The following is a 22,661-nucleotide window of genomic DNA, read 5'->3' on the forward strand; positions in this document are numbered from 1 at the left end:
AAAGTATCTTAAATATTATCTTAAATTTACCAAAGTCGAGTATTTGTTAAGCCTGGAAAGAATAAAGCAATCTTAAGAAACTTTTTCATTCTTAACAATTGATAAATCTTATTCTTCAGGTGGATTCCATTAACTATTTCACCTTAATGAGCTCATCACATATTTCATCTACATGCTAACTTAATTTATACATAAAAATTAAACTTTAGGAAATGCTAATAGTATTCTGATAATGAATTTTACAGTCAGGCAATCTACTTTGCTTCACTTCCCTAATTTCCAAGGCTGTTCTATGACAACTATTGAGACTTAGGACACCAAAATAACAAACAGCATGTTTCCATAGAGATTTGCTTTTGACAGAATTTTTTCTTAGATAAATTTTAATAAACTCCTTGAGATTTGGCACACAACTTCCTAAAGATATGAAACTGCCAAAAAACATAATGATTACATGAAGAATTCGTTAAAATATTCAAGTCAGTAATTTCATAATTCACTCTCTAAAAGTCACCAAAAAATAACTGCCATTAATAAGAAACATTATGAAATACCTGAAGGTTACATTTGGAATAGGCATTTATCTCATTGTTCTAAACCTCATTTTTCCCCTTATCAAACAAAACTCTGTTGACATTCTGTTTGTTCCTAGTTGAGGCAACATACAGTGGGAATAAACAAAATCAAAAAAATTAAGCACCTGTTCATCTTCAAATGAACTCTACCAGGCTTTCAGGAATTCCATTCTGAAGAAAAGGCAAGTCAAATGACCATAACAGCTCAGAAACACTGCTTTTAAACACAGTACAAGGTATAACCACTGAGTAGTCTCTTACTACTCCTGTGTATATCTGCTTTCAAAAAGGTATGGCAAGCTATCAATTAACTGGGAATCTGTAAATGTGTATCCCCAGTGCAATGGAATTCTGATACTTTGAACAAAGTTAATCTAAGAAGATGAAATCCGGAAATGATGTCTTCATATCAATGGAGGAAACAGTGAAGATTACTTTTTGTTCAAAAATGCTCCTTCAGTGATTTTTAAAAAATAACTGAAATACTAATAAGACAAAAAAACCCCAAAAAAATGTAGCTTTTTTTTTTTTTTTTTTTTAATGTTTGTTTTTCAGAGAGACACAGAGTGTGAATGGGGAGGGGCAAAGAGAGAGGGAGACACAGAATCTGAAGCAGGCTCCAGGCTCTGAGCTGTCAGCACAGAGCCCGACACGGGGCTTGAACTCACGAACTGTGAGATCATGACCTGAGCTGGAGTCAGATGCTTAACCAACTGAACCACCTAGGAACCCCCAAATGTAGCTTGTTTTAAGACTATAATTTACCCACCCCCCGCCCCCGCCTCCTGTGTCCCTCCAGGAAAAAAAAAAAAAAAAAAAAGACTATAATTTAAAAAGGCCACATGGTGGCACTATAGTATCATGTCTTTCAAAGCAGCAAGGAGGGTTGGGGGGGTTGTTTTAAGTATATAAATGAATAAATGTAAGAATTTCAGAAGACATTCTGGACTGTTGACTTTATGGACTATAAAATGTAGTAGAGTTGGGTGTAGTTTCAGAAGCTTGTCTAATCTAAATGGAAAAGATGACCTCGTTACATACTTTAATAAACTGTGCTCAAAATCAACAGAAGAGAGGCCACTAAAGAAAATAATTTTCACTAATATTTGATAGGTCGTGTAATGCAGCAAGCAAACAATGTTTATATAGTTTGGGGTACAGCTGTTTAATGGCAAAAAGGGAAAATTACAAGTATATAGAGCATATAATTTTACAAAAATGGGACATGACGATAACATTGTGAGGTTACTTTTAAAAACAGAAAAATGAAAAACCTATTTCATGACCTATTAGTCTTAAAATCAGTGTTGCAGTCTGGAGGGAGCTGAAGCAAGCTAGTGTTAAAAAAATATATTGGTGATATGATGAGCAGAGTAATGTATAGAATTATTCAATCACTATATTGTACACCTGAAACTAATACAACACTGTATGCTAACTATACTGGGAATTAAAATAAAAAACTTAATAAGCTAAAAAATATATATTGATGAAAAAGCACGTTGATATATCTGTTCATGACTTGTGTAGATTAAACAGCCTTGAAAAACAAGTAACATTTTTGTGATAATCATATCTTTTCTCACCAAACAGGACAACAAAATCTGGAAACACATTTAACATTTCATGGCTCCCTTTAAAAGCAGCTTAAATTTGTCTGTTTTGGTTTTCCATGAGAGTGAATATTGCATGTCTGATGGTAATTCTTAAGTAAGATGAAATTAGACATATATCATTTTCTTCCTTTCTCCATTCCTTTTTAAATGAGTGTTCCCTGGGGTGCCTGGGTAGCTTAGCTGGTTAAGCATCTGACCCTTTATCTTGGCTCATGTTATAATCTCACGTTCCTGAAATCAAGCCCCACATCCGGCTCTATGCTAACACAGAGACTGCTTGGGGTTCTCTCTCCCTTTCTTTCTGCCCCTCCCCAAACTTGCACACGTTGTCTCAAAATAAATAAATAAACTGTTAAAAAAGGGGGGGGTGTTCCTCAAACTCTTGATCTGTGGGATGTTCAGTTTTTATATAAGACAGTGTACACAGAAGTTCTGAGATGGGAAAGAGTTCAGTTGGCAACTTCAATTCTGCAGAGACATTCTACATGATCACATTATATGGTTTATTTTTTACAAATAACTTTTCACAAATTACTTCACCAAGATTTTCTATTACAAATGAATTAGGGATAAATATTACTTTTCATTTTAAAACTAGGTTTTTTTAATGTTTTATTTTATTTTTGAGAAGGAGAGAGACAGAGACTGAGCAGGGGAGGGGCAGCGAGAGAGGGAGACACAGAACTTGAAGCAGGCTCTAGGCTCTAAGCTGTCAGCACAGAGCCCGATGTTGGTCTTAAACCCACAAACTGCGAGATCACGACCTGAGCTGAAGTCAGACACTCAACCGATTGAACCACCCAGGTGCCCCTAAAACTAGATTTTTAGAAAACAATTTTATTTTTAAAAAATCCACCCCACATAATGATAGCTCCAACATATTTTATATTAAGGATAAGAGAGGATGTCTATTTTATAGAATTTGACATAATCTAGGACCTAGCATGGGCCTAATAATAAGCATTTGTGGAATTAAAATATCTTCACAGAAAAATGTTAGAAATTTTATAGTTATTAAAGGGCACTATTTGTAGGTATAAATCATATCACACTTTCTACAAGTTCTTTAGAAGAATTTAGGAAAATAGTTTTTATTTTTTTTTTAATGTTTATTTATTTTTGAGAGAGAGAGAGAGAGACAGAGTGGGAGTGGGGGAGGGATAGAGAAAGAGGAGGAGACACACAATCCAAACAGGCTCCAGGTTCTGAGCTGTCAGCACAGAGCCCAACATGAGGCTTGAACCCACAAACCGTGAGATCATGACCTGAGCTGAAGTCAGACACTTAGACACTTAACTAACTGAGCCACCCAGGCGCCCCAAAAATATTTCTAAACGTATTCAGCACTTCCTGGTGCAGACCAGCAGTTGCAAACTGAGAGTTACAAACTGTATTCAACCTCGAAAATATTTGATTTGGCCTGCAAGTTGTTTTTAGGACACTTGAATTATTTGCCGATATTTTAAAAAGCAGGTGATTTCACATAAAAGTCCAGATTTCCAGTTTCTCCTGAAAAACAGGAACTTGGCCACACTCGGCCAAAGTGGCAGTCACTCCCCCTTCAATAGACATCAGGTCTCTAACTTGTCAGCATCCACCACTGATGCCAGTCATCAGGGGACATGCAGAATTGGACTGGTGCTCCTGTTCTCTTTTAGTAAAGTGAAAGGTCGTATGTCTCTATCAAAATATAAACGCGGAGGACCAAATATTTTAGAAAGAGAAAAACAAAGAATCTATTTCTTTGTGGAAGTGAAAGAATATTCTTGGGAGTTGAATATGCAGATAAAGTGTGTTGGGTCAAAAGAACATATAACTTAAGATGTCGCGAAACCAAGCCGGCCGGCTTCCTTCATTCGTGTTATCTGCTTGGCCCCTGGGCATCTGTTTTTATAATTTCTCCCTCTAAATTCTGAATTAGGACCTTATGCTTGAGATTTCTGTATCGATATAATGATGTACAATGTACATTAATACAATTATAATTATATGATTATTAAGGATAAGAAAGTTATTAATACTAATAAATAAATGTGCGGACAGATGTGCTTGGCCTTATTTTTTCTCTATAGGTTATAATACAGATCGAAACCATTACCTTTCTCACTTAAAGTGTAAAGGATATAAATTAAATGAGTTTTTAAAATATTATAGTAATTTTATGTAAATAATTTAGATTTTCTAGGTTGAGTCAACTGATTAACAAAGTAACCAACTGTAGTACAAATCATTAAATATATTTTATTTAACTTAAACATTTCCAACAGAAAAATACAGGTAAAGTCCTAGGAAAGGTACAGGGAAGATTAAATAACTGCTTTCAAGTCATCATTTGTTAGACTGCTCTTTGAACATAGAAATTCCTTTCTGATCATTGAAACTGTTGAGCAAATTAATCTAGGTTGTACCCCCCTACTGCCTAGAAAATAAAGCGTACATCGCTCAGTAAGCTATCCCAAGGCTAGCCTTTCCACTACATGGTGTCAGTTTACCGTGCTCTTTCCTCTACTGCATCCTTCATAGTTCATTGTTCTGCATTATTTTATATGTATTTATTAATTCTTGTATAAATCTACCTATTTTTTTTAACATTCAAATCAACTGTTACCTCTTCCCAAACCTTTTCTGATCCCCTGAATTAGGTGGGGGGAAATCCCTGTATTTTTAAAGTTTGCCAGAATCTATCATGTATACATGTATTTATATACACACATACATGATCTCTCCTTCCAATCAGTAAACTCCTTGACGGAAAGGTCATTGTTCATTTATTCACGAACTATTTCTTATAGCCCCTGCCAGCTCTGGAGGTATATAGCTGAGTAAGACATTATGGGGTTTCTACTATGGGGAGATATTTTAGGCTGCCACATGGACACAGACACATGGACACATTAATATTCTGTTAATGCAGAATGTGGGAAGAGTACCCCAAGATATTAGGGAAGATTTCCCAGTGGAACTGAGGCCCAAAGCGAGACCCAGAGCTTCTTAAAGAATAAGAGGAGTTGGGCAGGAGTAAGGAACTTCTAAGTGGCAGAAATGCAGATGAAAGGTCCACAGGCAAGAGTGTGGAAGTTAAAGTAACTCAATATTGGTGGTCAGCATGGAGGTGGGTGACAAGAGACGAGGTGAAAGAGACAAAGCAGAGGCCAAACTGTGAGGGGTCTTGCACATTAATGTTCAAGGGTCTACCCTTATCTGAGAGTACTTGGGAGCCCATGAAGGGTGTTAAGCAAAAGAGTGATGTGATCAAACTTGTTTTTATTTTTCTTTGAAGTTTATTTATTTAAAGAGAGAGAGTGCATGTGTGCATGAGAAGGGGAGGAACAGAGAGGGAGGGAGAGGATCCCAAGCAGGCTCTGCACCGTCAGCCTGAAGCCTGACGCAGGGCTGGATCCCAGTAACCAGGAGATAATGACCTGAGCCAATATCAAGAGTCAGCCCCTTAACGACTGAGCTACCCAGGCGCCTCTCAAACCTGTTTTCAGACAGGAAACTCTGGATAGTGTATGCAGAAAACCTGGAGGTGGGAAGACACCAGCTGGGGGCAGTTGTTCTTTAAGTAAACTACACAGTAGTCTGAAGTAGGGTAGAGGCAGGCGCCTGGATGGCTCAGTCGGTTTAGTGTCCAACTTTGCCCCGGTCATGATCTCATGACTCATAAGTTCAAGCTCAAACTCGGTATCAGGCTCTCTGCTGTCAGCGCAGAGCCTGCTTTGGATCCCCTGTCCCCATCTCTCTCTCTGCCCTTCCCCCATTCATGTGCTCTCTTTGTCTCTGTCTCTGTCTCTCTCAAAATAAATAAATACACTTAAAAAAAATAAAGTAGGGTAGAGGCACTGGACTAGAGAACTAGAGGGTTTTAAGATATATTCAGGAAAAAATGTGAGAAGATCTGGCAATTCACGGATTCTTCTTAGAGCCCTCTCTTCTTGTTCCATGCTCTCAGGATACTATAGATACTGTTCACTAAATCTATATTCTTGGAATTAAAAAAAGCTGCCTCTTTAAAGATCTCCATCATAGCAACAAAGAAGTCCATATTCAAATGATGAAATCCATGTTACCTAAGTTATAAAATCATCTGATATCAATAGAGGACAAAGACACTGGGGTTGCCATTATACAGTAATTAGTCTTTCCCTCCCCAACTTTCTTGAGATATAATTGACGTAACACAAGCTTAGAGCGCGATGGTTTGACGCACATATATATTGTAAAATGATTACCACAAAAAGGCTTGTTAACATATCCATTGCCTCACATAAGTAATTTTTTTTTTAGTGTGAACATTTAAGATCCGCTCTTAGCAACTTTCAAGTATAGAGTACTGTTACCTACAGTCACAGTAATTACAGCTAACATTACCTCTTCATCTGCTAATCCTTCTTCTTCCATGGCCACTTCTAATTTCTTCTGCCTTTTCAAAGAAAAAATAATTTAAATTTTAAATACATTCCTAACTATTCCAATTTAAGAAATGTTCACTTATTTATTTGAGTTTACCCCTTCAGTTTGCTATGCTAAAAAAAAAAAAAAAAAAAAAGTCTTTAAAGATGAATCAAAATAATCACTAAGAATAGTTTTCTTTCTCAAAATTAAACCCAACCCAGATTTCAAATCACTTTCTCATACTGGCCAAATGAAAAATTTCCTTCTTAATGCTGCTTAAATCAATGATTAGCAAAGATGACTAATGTTCTAATAAGGGAAATCTGTTATCTAATATTCAAACCACCAAAATCATTAACATTTATCAATATTTATATTGGAAGTATATAAAGGTAACTATAGTGACTAAAAGTATAAATATTTAAGGTGGATATCCCTGTTTGAATCCCAATTCTAATAGCTTATTAGCTAACTGAGCTTGTGTAAGTCCTTCATTTCAAGTCTAAGCTTGATTTCCTAATCAAGAAAAATGTTCAATGCAATTGAGTGTATTTTATTCTAATTCTTTGAAAACTGGAGTCATATATGTACATAAAAAAACCCACTAACCACCAGAAGATTTGCTTTTCTAGGTATAGTCAAGTTCAGGTACTCATTATTTTTAAATGACACCACTGAAGTAAGTTAAACTAAGCACTGTGGGGATGGGGAGGAAGGCAGGATGACTGGATGAATTAAGTCACTAGGAACTAGGGAGATAGCTCTGATACAAATTTTGCAGCTCATTTCCAACAGAATATTAAGCATTTTATTTCTATCATATTGGTTTTTCCTGAATATGAACCTGAGAGTACTCTTCCTAATTGGTGTTGGACTATGTTAGAATAGGACTGACTTTCCAGGATTTAACTACATGGGAGAGTATCTAAGGGTTGAGGATTGAAATCATCAAATACATTTTTTAGTATTTGTCCTTTACGATAATGTCTGAAGGTAGGCGCTTTCCTAACCCACCATTCTTATGGAAAATTCATAACAAAAATATCTAAAGCCTGTTCATAGATCAGCACCCCAATGGCAATGACACGTAATGACATGTTCTCTGCCTACTTCGTCAACATTTGTAATAGACATCTTGGTGCTTATCATACTGATTTTAATCTTTTATTTACATACTGTTCTTCTAAGCCCAACCCTTAGAATGGAATAAGCTCTGTGCCTGCTACCATGCCCCTCTGGGCGCTGCAAGGCTGCTTGCTGAATGATTTTGAGCTTTCTCCTCTGTAGAGAGAATCCACAGTGTAAGGGACCATTCATCTGGGACGGCCTATCAATATACAAGCAACTTCACTCTTCTGTCACATCTCTACTGTCCCCTTTCCTCAATCCTTGCCAAAACCAACTTTTCATGAAATTATCCCTGACTCTGGACAGAGAGGCAGTAGCCTTTGTACGTTTCCACCATATCTAAACGTGAAGACCTGTGACTTCCTGTGCACCTTTCAAAGAAAATAGTTTTCTTCCTAAATGCTCTGATGTTTTGTTCTGATTGGTACTCTATTTGGCTTATGTATTTATCCAGTTAGTTAAGCCTTAAAAATTTATCACATGTAATCCTAAAGTCCAAGCTTTTAATAAATACAAGCTAACTGTTTAATATGACTTCCATGGTACCAAGCTGCGACTGCCTTTTTTTTTTTTTTAAGTTACAGCAGATACTTTTATTTTTACTTTCCTTTGTTTGGAAATAGAGGGCAAAACTGAATTACTCAAAGATTTCATCAAGAAAAGACAACAAGCCTTCAAAATTCTGATGCATAACTTAAGTGTCTGCTTCCTAAAAAAGTAGTCTTTCTTTCCCTGGTTCTCTTCTACTTCGTTTACTCTCCTTGGCGACTGGATCATTTCCAGAGACTTTCATTGTATTTACAGTTAATGTAATTACTCATATGTTTGCATTCGTTTCTAACTGATTGCGTGGTCTCTATTTGTGTCGACTTTTTGGCGTTTCAGCTTTGCTTTTTCCCTCGCCTTATTTTCAATTGGGGTTTTGTTTTCCTCATTTCATTATTTTCCTTTCATTAGTTTGGAAGTTACAAACTCTGTTAGTCTGAAATGAATCAATCTTTACTCCTCTGTACGTCGTATCTCTATCATGGAGATACACAGATCTCTAGCAACACTTTAATTCCACTGACTTCCCTCCTGAGAGCCTATCATTGGGAAATATTTTAATCTACTTAAAAAAATGTATAAGACTTTATCATCATTGTTTTTGTTTTCATACAATTTGTGTTGAGATTTATCCACACATTTATATTTAGCTCTGTTTGTGATCACCTTCCTTCAGCCTAAATTGAATCTTCTGGAAGTTCTGCCAATGGTGAACTCTTAGTTTAACCTGCCTCTGCTCCAACCCCTTTCTTCTCCTCCTTTAGGAACTTTGGTTAAAGATACGTTAGCTTTCCTCACTCTGCTCCATATTTAACTCTCCTTCATATGTTCCTACTCTGTGTCTCCAGTTGACTTCTGAATAATTATTGAAGTTTTATTTTCTAGTTCAATTCTCTGTTCAGCTTGTCTGATATGTAGTTAGACCTATCTGACATTTCGTCTCTGGCTAGTCACCACTTCTGTCAATCTTTCTCACTTCTAAATTCTATTCTACTGTTGTTGTCATGATCCTAATTCAAGCCTCCTTTCCACATGCTGGGACTACATCATTAGCCTTTCCTGTTCCTTCTCTCTCTACCCACAATCCATTCTGTACATCACAACTAAAGTACTCCTCTAGAGAAACACCCATGATCACTGATTCTGTTCAAAAATCTTCAAGGCTCTCTACTCCCATGAGGATATCTACATTAACAAAGCAGTCAAGGGTCCCAGAAAATGCTGAAATCCAGCATGAGCTAAACTGACTCTTGCTTGACCCAGCACTGAGGATGATTTCTTCTGTCTGTAATATCCTTCCTCCTGCTCTTTTATCTCTTCCTTCTCCCTTTTCTGCATGTATGATTAATACTTTCCTTAAGAGCTCTGATAAATGCCACCACCGTTTATGAAGCCCTCCCAGTTGCTTTACTCAAAAGCAATCTCTGCCTTCTTTGACCTTCTCTTAGTGATGCTTCTCACTGTCATGTAATATTTATGTGCATTACCTGCCTTAATAGAGTTTTCTGAAGGCAGAATAACACGTCATTAATGTTTTTATTCTTCCACCCTCATTCCCACTATACATGCTTTTGGATTAGAATTAATTATTCCTATAGTATAAGGATATATTATAATTTCACAGCTGGGAATGTTTTATTTAAAATATCATTGACATGTGATAGAAGGATATAGGTGCAGAGGACAAGAAACCATTCTGTTAAGATAATTAGAGGCACTGTCAGTAGAGGAAACCTAAAAACAGCATACAGGGACCCACAATATTCATATTATTAATGGACAATGTGTTTACACTCCACTTGCAGCATAAGAGCTTCTTAAACCAAACAGAAAATTCTGATTAGCCTTTACTATACCTGGTCTCTCTCTCTTCATGCTGTAAAATTAGATTGCTGTAAAAATTCTCCAACGTGAGCTTGGCCACAGTCACTCTTTCCCGGGTATGGTTGCTCATAGGAAAGGAGGCTGCAGTCCCTGCCGTCATTGCCATAGTAACAGACACTGAAACAACATATAAACACAAATTGTTCAGTAGAAAAACACTTTCTATCCCTCATAGTAAACTCTGGAGACGGTTTAATTCCTACGAAGCAAAACTTTACTGTAACAGTTCAAACGTCCAAGTTTTCCACATTATAAAGAAGACAGTGCTCGTAAAGAAAGAGGAAGATACACTATTCCCAAAGCAATAGAAATTAATTTTGTGTTGGCAAAACCAGGGATGAATAAGAGTAAGGAAGCACCAATCCACACACAACATGGACACATTTTATACAAAAGGCTGTAGTCAACAAGCATTCAGAACAAGAAAGGTTCGATGTATTTTGTTGTTGTTTTATTGATCACTGCAAAAAAAATCCACAAGATTTGGCTAATACATATGCCTGCACTCAATGTTAAGTCTCCTAAGAGTGAATGTAGTTCAGCTAAATAGTAAGAAGCAACTTCTAGAATATAAATTCTATGAAACATGAAGCAGTGGATCAAATATGCACACAAAATCAGTCTGAAGTAATTCTTATGTATATGTTTTATGGGAAAACAACTTTTCAAAACAAGCCCCCTTTGGATGGAGTCCAGGGTGCCCTATTTCATTCTGAATTCTATGTCATTTCAAATAGCTCTATAACAAGGTCCAGTATACGTCTCCAGACTATAAGGTCCATTTCATTTTCAAATGATACTCATTTGAACCAGGCAGAAAACAGAAATGTATGAATCAAGCCAGGTGACAATAGGGATGTTCTGTGGCCTTAACTGGGCCTTGCGGTCTACTTAGTCACTCAAGTGCCATCTTTGAAAAACCACCAGGCAAGCCAAACATAGTACTGGTTTGAAGAAGATAATTGGACAATTAGACAAGATAAGGAATGTAGCAAAATGACTGCTTCACAGGGGGCACAGACTGAACTGTGATGGCTGCTACCAGTGGGTGGTACCGACCGTAAGAAACTTGCCTACTACAGTCTACATCTGGACCAAAAAAGACTAGGATGGTTCCATGCATTAAGGAGGTTTTTGCTGATCTGGATGGAGATCATAACAGACCTAGAGAAGATGCAGACTGCCAACAGTGAGCATCCAACGTTGCACTGTTAGCTGGGAAGTATTCCCCCAACCTATACCCCAACACCCACCTCTCCCTAATTACATGAAGATACAGACCTCTGTGTATGGATTTGAACTGCAGTAGACTCCAGGGATAATGGAATGGACCAAAAGACCTTTCTTGTTCTTCAACATCAATCAAGTCAAGTGCAGGTTAATAGTAAGTTTAACTATGACAAATTCCTAGTTCCACTGCCCTCTTATTGGTTTTACATCTCAAGGTACTACAAGAGTCTTAAAGTCATTATGTCCAAATACAACATTATTATTTTAGCCTCACAAACTTGTTCCTCTGTGGACTACTCTAAAGATTTTTAGAACAAGAAGTTGATTGTGTCACTTGTTTAAAATCATTCATGTCTCTTCACAGCCTACAGCAAATCAAATTAGCTTTGCACGATAAACAAAGGCAACTCACATACACTGAATGGTCGTGCCTATCAGGAATTTTGTGATATTTTATTCACTGATTTCTCCCCTTTTCCTCCAGAGGATTCAAGAGAGTGGCACTTTCTATGCATGACTGCATTTCCTCCTTACAACAGCCCTGCAAGGTAAAGAACTGAAGCTTAGAAAAGTCACATGGCACGGCAGCACCTGGGTGGCTCAGTTGGTTAAGCGTCTGACTTTGGCTCAGGTCATGATCTCACAGTTCGTGGGTTTCAGCCCGCATCGGGTTCTGTGCTGACAGCTCTGCTGTCTGGAGCCTGCTTCAGATTCTCTGTCTCCCGCTCTCTCTCCGCCCCTCCCCCATTCGCACTTTGTCTTTCTCTCTCAAAAATAAATGTTAAAAAAATTAAAAAAAAAAAAAAAAAAAGATGTAATGAAGTTAACTCCAAAACCCAAAGGTGGATACCAAGTAATGAAAAACAAGTTCCGTATGTATGGAATGTATGTGTATGTGTATACACACACACACACACACACACACACACACACACTATATAATTTGATCATGATTAATACTTTCCGTTCTAGTTATACATACATACCTGCAAATATGTATACTTTGTTTAAAAACCAAAGCAGAGCAAAACCTGTGTCTACTCAACAACTGGCAAAGTACTGAGCACACAGTAGGCATTCAGTAAATGATGATAACAACTCAACTCTAATGGATTTTAAATTATATTTTCACATATAATAGTTTCCTTTGGATTAAAAACTACAGAATCATTAGTGTTATGTTAACGTTCAGAAACAAATCCTACTTGAGGGATACAATTACAGAAAAAGCAAATATCCCACCCCTGATCTCGATTAAATAATATCTTTTAAAAAGTAGCCTTAAAAAGAAGAAAAAATTCTTTCCTTCCAGCCAGACAAAATAGGCTTTAAAAATTCCAAATTAAACAAAACCAAGAACAGAAGTGACCAAATTATTACAAAGAATGATCTAGATGAGTGGCACTTATTATATTGCAAATTTATTCCTCTAATGGATTTAACACTGTTCTTTGTCTATTACTAAAGCTCTTTCTTTCCTCAGAAAAAGAACAGGATACAATTTGCAAGTCTACAATTCCTGGACTGATAAAAACAACACTAGGTGCCCTTGAATTTCCTGTTCACGTGTTTTCTCCAGACTCCCCTATTCATTAATGGAGACACTACCAATAGTTAAGTCCAACATTCTTTCGTTTATCAAGCCTGGGGAAAGGAGATAACAAATCTGGCACTCAGGCTACCTATAAATAGATGTGGTGTCTCCAACCATTTACCATCAAGCTTCTGAAGTAGGAAAACAGAACTGCTTTACCTGACTGGCAAAACATACTATTTAACTGGGGGTTTCACCCTAGTTGCCACATACTACATATCAGAGGAAAGAGTATCCTTAACGCTACTGTATTGCTTTATAGTGTACAATTGTTTCTACACTCATTTAGTTTCGACCAAAAAGCCCCAGGCTACAACAGATTGGATACTGCATATACCAGGTCCCTAAAGACACAGCAGCCACAGCTTCTTTTCTCTGGGCAGTATAACCTGAAGAGCAAGAAATTCACTCAGGTGAGGATTCCAGGCCCAGCACTAAATTTTACTAGTTGTAGTCTTTCCAGCTAACATTTACTGCAAATTTACACTATATGCCAGCACTGCACGGATTACTGAGAATACGAAGAAGGATAAAATAGAGTCCCTGCCCTATTCATGATCTTACAGGGACACAAAGAAGGGAGAAGTTGGCTCTGCAAGGGTTTAAGAGTAGTCAGAGGTTTAACAGAGGAGGAGATACTTGAACTGCAACTTGGGGTGAGTGGGGAGGAGTAAGGGTTCACAAGTCAGAGGGACAGGGCAGCGGAGGGAGAGGTGGAAGGGCACCAAAAAGACCGACACACGTGAGTACACAGATGGCTTGAGTATATTCAGTGAAATAGCAGGAGATGAAGGGGGAAGGACAGCTAGAAGTCATGATAAAATACCTTTTTGCCATGTTAAAAATTACCCTAAGCACAAATGGGCTTTTAACTAAGTGAAAAGTGACAGCCAACAAACAACATTACTCAGTGCTTACCCAAGTAGCAAGAACTCTTCTAAGAATGTTCCTTGTTTGATGCAGTTAATCCTCCTGTCAGCAACAAGACCCTAAGACCTGACCTTTACTGCCCACCTGCATGTGCCCACCCACCTTTGTCCCACATTTTCCTTAAGTTCTTTCCAGCTATCTCCTCACTCAGGCAAAGGAGCCAAAGGGCACAGCATCCATTGATGGAAACCAAAACTACCCCTCAAGCTATAACGACTGCCAGGGGGAAGAACTTCGGAGGCCCAGACCAGGTTGAGCTTAACCACTGGCTTACACCTGCGCAGTTGGACCATGCGGTGACCGACAGTGACCTCTACCTCACTGTAATGCTAAATTCTCCACCGAGGAGGAGCACAAGCCTCACTAACAGAACCTATAATGCATGTCTAGGCATGTTTCCTTGAGGCACATGTGTGACCTTATGCCCACTTCACATGCGATGACAAGGGTTCCCTTTCTAAATATTCACCCTAACCCTAAATAAAAGGAACTCATTCACTCTTGCCTGGGGAATCACAGCTTTGGACATTATTCCCCCATGGTCTCTTTATTTGCTGCAAATATAGTTACTTTGTATGACAAGTCCACCCACTGTAGTTTCTATCTGTAAGTCACCAAGGAGCAAACTCATGTCAGTTGGGTTACATAACCACCTCTGAAGTCCCATCTGACTGGTACTTCATGTGATTGTGCTGGTACAGGGAGGTTGGCAAAAAGTCTGGGAGGAGATTACATGGAAGGAATATAAATCAGGTTAGGGGGACTCAGTAACAGTCATGGGTTACAAACTGTGGCTCTGGTCATATTTTGTTTGGTTTGCACTGTGACTTAGAAGATTTCACATAAGAACTCAGATTTCTGGTTCTTCTTGAAAAATCAGATTGGTCAAATATGAGCCCACATTACTGCCTGGAACAGAGAAGCAGCAGCCCCCTTGCAAGACAGGGCATAGTGCCAAAGCCCACCAAATGTCTACTCCCGTATGCCCAGCATCCTTCACCCATCTTATTACCTACTTGCTTCTGGTAAGCATTTGAAATTACAATCTTTGGCTTAGTATAAAACAATGAGGGCCTAATTTAAGATAGTAGAGGCTCAGATATTTAGCTGGAAAGACTGAAATCTATAATTACTTCTGGGTTTCAGATTTGGATAAGTGGGTAAATGGTGATATCATCAATAAGAATAGGAATTATAAGAAGAGCTAACTTGGTAGGGAAAGAAAATAAGTTCGTCTGATTCTAAGTTGTTACCAGACTCAGTTTAAAATTTGTGCTTTTTTTTTTTTCTTTTTTAAGTAGGCTCCATGCCTAGCACAGAGCCCAATATGGCACTTGAACTCATGACCCTGAGATCAAGACCTGAGCTGAGATGAAGAGTTGGATACTTAACCAACTGAGCCAGCCAGGCACCCCAAAATTTATGTTTTAAAATGATAATTAAAAATTTTTTTAATGTTTATTTTTGAGAGAAAGACAGAGTGCAGCAGGGGAAGGGAAGAGAGAGAGGGAGACACAGAATCTGAAGCACGTTCCAGGCTCCAAGCCCTCAGCATAGAGCCCAACGCAGGGCTCGAACCCACGAACTGTGAGATCATGACCCAAGCCCAAGTCAGACACTCAACTGACTGAGCCAGGCACCCCTAAAATGATAATTCTAAAGATTTACATTTAGAAATGAAAAATAATCCTGTTCACAAAAGTAGCAAGGAGAAGGGGATAAAGAACAACATCCATAAAATACCTAAGAATCCCGTGATTAAAAAAAAAAAAAAAGATTGGCCTTTTCATGAGGAAATCTAATCATAGACTGTGGAAGGAAGGGAAGAATTATTCAATTAATGGTGTTGAAATAACTGGTTATCTATTTAAAGCAAGTCAGATGTTCATTCCATTCCAAAGGGCAAAATACATTTCAAATGGTTCAAAAGGGCGAACATAAAAACTAAAAAGGAAAAAAAAAACCCAACAACAGGAAATAAAGTAAAAAGAATAAACTTCAAAAAAAATTAAAAGAAAATACAGATGAGTAACTGATCTTTGAACTGATAAGAAATGTATTCAAAAGAAATCACAATAAAAATCGTGCCAGGCATCATTATACAAAAATTTAGAATATACATATATGGATATCAAACAAGATTTAAAGGACAGTATTTGGGGGAAAAACTGCAAAATAACAATGTGTATTAAAAGTATACTGAAGTGGGGCACCTGGGTGGCGCAGTCGGTTAAGCGTCCGACTTCAGCCAGGTCACGATCTCGCGGTCTGTGAGTTCGAGCCCCGCGTCGGGCTCTGGGCTGATGGCTCGGAGCCTGGAGCCTGTTTCCAATTCTGTGTGTCTCCCTCTCTCTCTGCCCCTTCCCCGTTCATGCTCTGTCTCTCTCTGTCCCAAAAATAAATAAAAAAAAAAAAAAAAAAAAAAGTATACTGAAGTATAAAGGTATATGCTGAAAATAAATTCATTTCTTAAAATGTATGAAAACCATATAACAGCTTTTTAAATATTAAAGTTGTAAAAAGAAAATAAGAACCCTAATAATGAATGAATAATACTGATTGACAATATATAAATAAAAATAGCTAACTTCTGGAAAATGTTCAATTTTCCAAAGTAAATCAGACATGGAAACTTTAAAATAATGTATATATTCCCTCTATGAAAAAAGCCATAATTTAGAGGGGCAAACCCTCCTGGTCCAGGCTACCATGAGATGACTTTCTCATATACCATCTATGCTTGTTTGTGTGGATTCTTCCAGCTTTACTGAGATGTAATTGACACTGCATAATGTTAAGATGTACCAAGTAATGATTTGACATATACATACATCATAAAATAATTACAATAAGGTTAGGTATCCATCAAATCATATAGTTATAATTTTTCTGTGTGTGGTGAGAATTTTTAGGATTTACTCTCTTGGCAACCTTCAAATATACAAAACAGTATGGTTAACTATAGTTACCTTGCTGTACAGAACATCACCAGAATTTATAATTTACATTTTGTACACTTTGACCACCTTTCCTCATTCCTCCTCCAACTGCCCCACCCCTGAACCCACAGCAACCGCCAATCTATTTCTAGTTCAATATTTTTTTAGGTTCCACATAGAAGTGATATACAGTATCTGTCTTTTTCTTTCTGACTTATTTCACTTAGCATAATGTCCTCCAGGTCCATCCATGTCACAAATGTCAGGATGTCCTTTTTTTTATGGCTGATTGATATTCCATTATATCGAAATACCACATTTTCTTTATTCAGTCATCTATCAGTAGACACTTAGGTTGCTTCCATGTCTTGGTTATTGTGACTAATGCTGCAATGAACAGAGGGGTGTGGCTATCTCTTTGAGACAATGATTTCACTTCATTTGCAGATACCTAAAAATGAAATTACTGGATCATATAATAGTTCTATTTTTAACTTTGGGGGGACCTCCATACAAATTTATATTTCCAACCAACAATGTATAAGAGTTTCTATTCTTCCACATCCTCACCAATACTTGTCACCTCTTGATAATACCCATTCTAACAGGTGTAAAGTAATACCTCACTTCCAAAGAATATCTTCAAGCCTTTTGTCCATTTTTAATCATATTATTTACTTTTCTTGATACTGAATTACATGAGTTCCTTGTATATTTTGGATATTAACGTCTGTCCTAGGCTTTTCTTTGTTGGGAGATTTTTGATTACTGATTCAATCTTCTTCCTTGTTATCAGTCTGGCCAGATTTTCTATTTCTTCCGGATTTGGACTTGGTAGATTGTATGTTTACAGGAATTCATCCATTTCTTCTAAGGTTGTCCATTTTTTTGGTGTTTAATTATTCACTATAGTCTCTTATGATCCTTTGTACTTCTTTTTTTTTTTTTTAATTTTTTTTTAACGTGTATTTATTTTTGAGACAGAGAGAGACAGAGCATGAACGGGGGAGGGGCAGAGAGAGAGGGAGACACAGAATCTGAAACAGGCTCCAGGCTCTGAGCCATCAGCCCAGAGCCTGACGCGGGGCTCGAACTCACGGACCGCGAGATCGTGACCTGAGCCGAAGTCGGACGCTTAACCGACTGAGCCACCCAGGTGCCCCCGATCCTTTGTACTTCTATAATATCAGCTGTAATATCTTCTCTTTCTTTTCTAATATTATTTGAATATCCACTCTTTTTTCTTGGTTAGTCTAGATAAAGGTTTCACACTTTTGTGTACCTTTCCAAAGAACCAACCAACAGTTTTGTTAAACTTTTCTATTGTTTTCCTATTCTGTACTTCATTTATTTCTGCTCTGGTGTTATTTCCTTCCTTCTGCTAACTTTGGGCTTAGTTTGTTCTTCTTTTTGTAGTTCCTTGAGTTGTAAAGCTATGATATTTGAGATCTTTTTTTCTTAGTGGATGCATTTATCACTATAAACTTCTTAGAACTTCCTTTGCTGCATCCCATAAGTTTTAGTATGTTGGGTTTCCATTTTCAGTTGTTTCATATTTAAAAATTGTTTTCTTTTGATTTCTACTTTGACACATTTGTTGTCTATGAGTGTGTTGTTTAATTTTCATATATTTGTGAATTTTCCAGCTTTCCTCCTGTTCACTGATTTCTAGTTTCATATTACTGTGGTCAGAAAGATACTTGATATAATTCCAATCTTCTTCAATTTGTTAAGACATATGTTGTGAGTGTTTTTTGTTTTTGTCCATTAGGTCCATTTGCTCTAATGTTATTCATATCTACTATTTGCTTATTGATTCTCTGTCTGGATGATCTATCCATTACTAAGAGGAGGTATTAAAGTTCCCAACTATTATTGCATAGCTATTTATTTCCCTTTAGTTCTGTTAATATTTGCTTTATAGATTAGGTGCTCTGATGTTGGGTGCATAATTATTTACTACTGTTATATATTACAATTAATTAATCCTTTTATCATTACATAATGACTTTGTCTCTTCTGACCATTTTTAGTTTAAAGCCTATTTTGTCTGATTTAAGCATAGCTGCCCCTGTTTTCTTTTGATTACCATTTGCTTGAAATATCTTTTTCCAACCCTTCATTCACAGTCTGTGTGTGTCCTTAAAGTTTAAATGAGTCTCTTGTAGGCAGTGCATCATTGGATCTTGTCTTTCTAATCCATTCAGTCATTCTGTGTCTTTTTATTGGAGATTTATTCCATTTATGTTTAAGTTAATTAATGATAGGTAAGGACTTAATATTGCCATATGTTAATTGTTTTGTTTTGTAGATCCCTTGTTCTTTGCCCCCTCTCTGGCTATCTTGTTTTATGAATGATGACCCTTTTTTTGTGGTAATATACTCTGACTCCTTTATCATAACCTTTTGTGTTTCTACTATAGGTTTTTCTTTGTGGTTGTGGTTATCTGGAGGCTTATAACACCCGATTTGAAGCTAGTAACAAATTTAACAATAACACTAACAATTATTGTAGTTATGCTTATTTTTACAGTGTTTATTTTCTAACATTTAAGAATGTGGCCAGTGAGTTTTACACATTTGTATGTTTTTATGATGTTAATTAACATCCTTTCACTTCTGCTTGAAGAATGTAACTTTAACATTTCTTGTAAATTAGATCTAGGGGCGGGCATTGCTTTTGTTGATTTGGGGAAATCTTTATCTCTCCTTCATTTGTAAAGGACAGTTTTAGGGCATATAGGATTCTTGGTTGACAGGTTTTTTTCTTACAATATTTTGAATATAACATCCCATTGACTTCTGGACTGCAAAGTTTCTTTTGAGAAAGCCACATATAGTCTTATGAGAACATCCCTGTACTGACAAGTTGTTTTTCTCTTCCTGCTTTCAAAATTCCCTTTTTCTTTGACTTTTGATCAAATAATTACTGTGTCTTGGTAGCCCTTTCAGGGTTCAACCTATTTGAGATTCATTGCACCTCCTGAATCTGATATCCATTTCTCTCCCCAAGTTTGGGGAGTTTTTTGCCACTCTTGCTTTAAATGCACTTCTCTCCCTTTCTCTTCTTCTGGGCATTCATAATAATATACAGATTCAAAATACTTGGGGCGCCTGGGTGGCGCAGTCAGTTAAGCGTCCGACTTCAACCAGGTCACGATCTCGCGGTCCGTGAGTTCGAGCCCCGCGTCATGCTCTGGGCTGATGGCTCAGAGCCTGGAGCCTGTTTCCGATTCTGTGTCTCCCTCTCTCTCTGCCCCTCCCCCGTTCATGCTCTGTCTCTCTCTGTCCCAAAAATAAATAAAAAACGTTGAAAAAAAAAATTAAAAAAAAAAAAATACATATTTGCATCTCTTTATTGTGTTCTATAATCCTGTAAGACTTTCTTCACTCTTCGTTTGTTTTCTTCTGTGAATAGATAATTTTAAATAACCTATCTTTCAATTCATTAATTCTTTTTTTTTCCCCTGCTTTGTCAAGTCTGTTGTTGAAGCTCTCAATTGAATTCTTCAGTTCATTATATTCTTCAGCTCTAAGATTTCTGGGTTTTTTAAAAAATAGTTTCTATCAAAAAACTTCATTGAACTTTTCATTTTGTATGTGCATTATTTTCTGAATTTCATCTAAGTGTCTGTCTGTGTATTCTTGTAGCTCACTGAACTTAAGAGAATTATTCTGAATTCTTTATCAGATAGTTCACAGATCTCCATTTCTTCAGGGTCAGTTTTTGGGAGTTTTATTTATTAGTGTCATTTGGTGGTGTCATGTTTACCTGATTCTTCATATTTTTTTTTTTTAAGTTTATCTATTTTGAAAGAGAGAGAGAGAAAGAGAGTGTACATGTGGGGGAGGGGTAGAGAGACAGGGTGAGAGAGAGAATCCCAAGCAGGCTCTGCACTGACAATAGAGCTGTCTCAATGTGGAACTCAAACTCACAAACCATGAGATCATGACCTGAGCCAAAGTTGGATGTTCAACCAACTGTGCCACCCAAGCATCTCTCTTCATGTTCCTTGATTCCTTGTGTTGGTATCTGCCATTTAGGTAATTGGTCTCTTTCCCCAGATTTTATAGGTTCAGCAGGAAAAGACCTTCACCAGTCAGCCCAGCTTGGGATACTGGACAGATCAGCTGGTAGTATCCATGGGCAGGTAGGACTTGCTATCAGGATCTCTAGTTGGGTGAGGCTGCTGCCCATGGTCTGACATTAGGGTGGGTGCTACTAGCTGGGCTCTGTGGTTGCCTGAGTCTGTTGGCTGGGTTCCATATTCAAGCGTGGCCAATGAGAGGGCTCCCTGACCAGGTGGGGCCACTGGCTGAATTCTACAATTACCTTTGGCCAAGTGTGGTCACAGGTTGTGTTCCCTGGCATAGTGGTGCCACGGCTGGACTCCCAGATTAAGTAGGACTATAGTCTGGGCGCTGCAATCACTCCTGTTTGTGTGGGGTCTTAGGCTGTGTTTTCTGACTGGATGGGCTGCTGGCTGAACTCCATGTTGAGGTTGGCTGCAGACAGGCCTTTGTGGTTGGACAAGGCCTTTGGCTATGCTCTGTAATCAAAAAGACAGCAGGCTGTGCCCTGAGGTTGGGCAAGGTCTCAGGTTGTACTTCACATCAGGTAAGCTGTTGGCCATGCTCCACTGTTTGAGAAGGTTGCTGGCTGACTTCTCTGGTTGGGAGGGATCTCCATCTGTGTCCCGCAGTTAGATGGGCTAGAGACTGTGCTCCGCAGAAGGACAGGACTGCTGTCCAGGCTTCCGCATCAGGTGGGGCTGCAGGCTATGCTTCCCAGTTAGACAGGTGGCTCCCTGCCTGGGGAGGCTGTGTTCAACAATCAGGCAGAGCTATAGGCTATGCTCTCTTGCAGGGTAGGGCTGTGGGGTGGGCTCAGCAGCTGGGTAGTACCATAGACTGGGCTACAAGGCTATCCAGGCTCACTGTTCCCTGATTATGCAGTGACAGAGGCTACACTTAACAGTATACTTAACAGGGCTTCTGGCTTGGCTCCCTGCCCAAGTAGGGCTGTAGGATAGGCCCTGTGGCTGCACAGATTCTTTGGCCTAGTTTCTTGGTTAGGTGGGACTGGAGGCTATACTGAACAGTTGGGCAGGGTTGTGAATGTGCTTCCCTGCATGGCTGGGGCCATAGTACAGGCCCCACACTTGGTATGGATGGTTGGCTAGGAACCCAAATAAGGCAGAGCTGTCCACTAAGATCCCTAATAAACAAGGCCACTGTCCTGGCACTGCAGATAGGCAGAGCAGCTGGCTGGGGTCTCTGCTCAGGCACCACTGTAAGCAGAAATGTGGGCCACCAAGATCTGAGCACTGGGTGGTGTAAATGCCATCCCCCTTCTCTATCTATCTGATCCCTAGCAGTAGAGTCCTGCAGACTTTCCCAAGGATCCCTGTGAGGTGAGCACCAAGTGGACATCCCCAGATGTATTCCACAATGGTGGAGGAGCTGGATGTCAACCATGGGCTCTCCTTTTACCCACTGGAAAAACCATAGGCCCAGGGGGACCTTCTCGGTACAGCACTGTGCCGCACTGTGCGGCCTGGGGGAGGGACAATAAGGTCACAGCATGTGGCTCTTCTCAGTCTCTGTGAGACAGCCTCACCCCCTGGGTTCTGGGATTTTTATAATGGTGCTGTCTACAGGTAGTTGCTAGTTGGTCTTCTTGGAGGGGGGCTGAAGTTGGGGACAATCTATGTCACTAACTTGATGATATCACTCCCTGTGATTATGTTAATTGGTAGGAATACTTTCTGGTAGGGACTATAGCAATCTGTATTAAGAAACTAAGTTTTGTAGTTTTTTGACA

At 38.4% G+C, this 22,661-nt stretch overlaps 1 protein-coding gene across 2 annotated transcripts in view; it reads right to left on the reverse strand.

Annotated features, from left to right (window-relative positions):
- Nucleotides 1–22,661, reverse strand: part of STK38L (serine/threonine kinase 38 like) — an 86,090-nt gene that overhangs the window by 22,565 nt on the left and 40,864 nt on the right. For both annotated transcript variants that reach the window (XM_058743280.1, XM_058743278.1), the window contains exons 2-3: nt 10,117–10,261; nt 6,563–6,614 (exon numbers count right to left, since the gene is read on the reverse strand). In XM_058743280.1, the coding sequence (XP_058599263.1) occupies nt 6,563–6,614; nt 10,117–10,250 (186 nt within the window). In that variant the 5' untranslated portion in view covers nt 10,251–10,261. The remainder of the gene's footprint in view (nt 1–6,562; nt 6,615–10,116; nt 10,262–22,661) is intronic.

This window comes from Neofelis nebulosa, chromosome 8, assembly GCF_028018385.1.
Source record: "Neofelis nebulosa isolate mNeoNeb1 chromosome 8, mNeoNeb1.pri, whole genome shotgun sequence".
Lineage (NCBI taxonomy): Eukaryota > Metazoa > Chordata > Mammalia > Carnivora > Felidae > Neofelis > Neofelis nebulosa.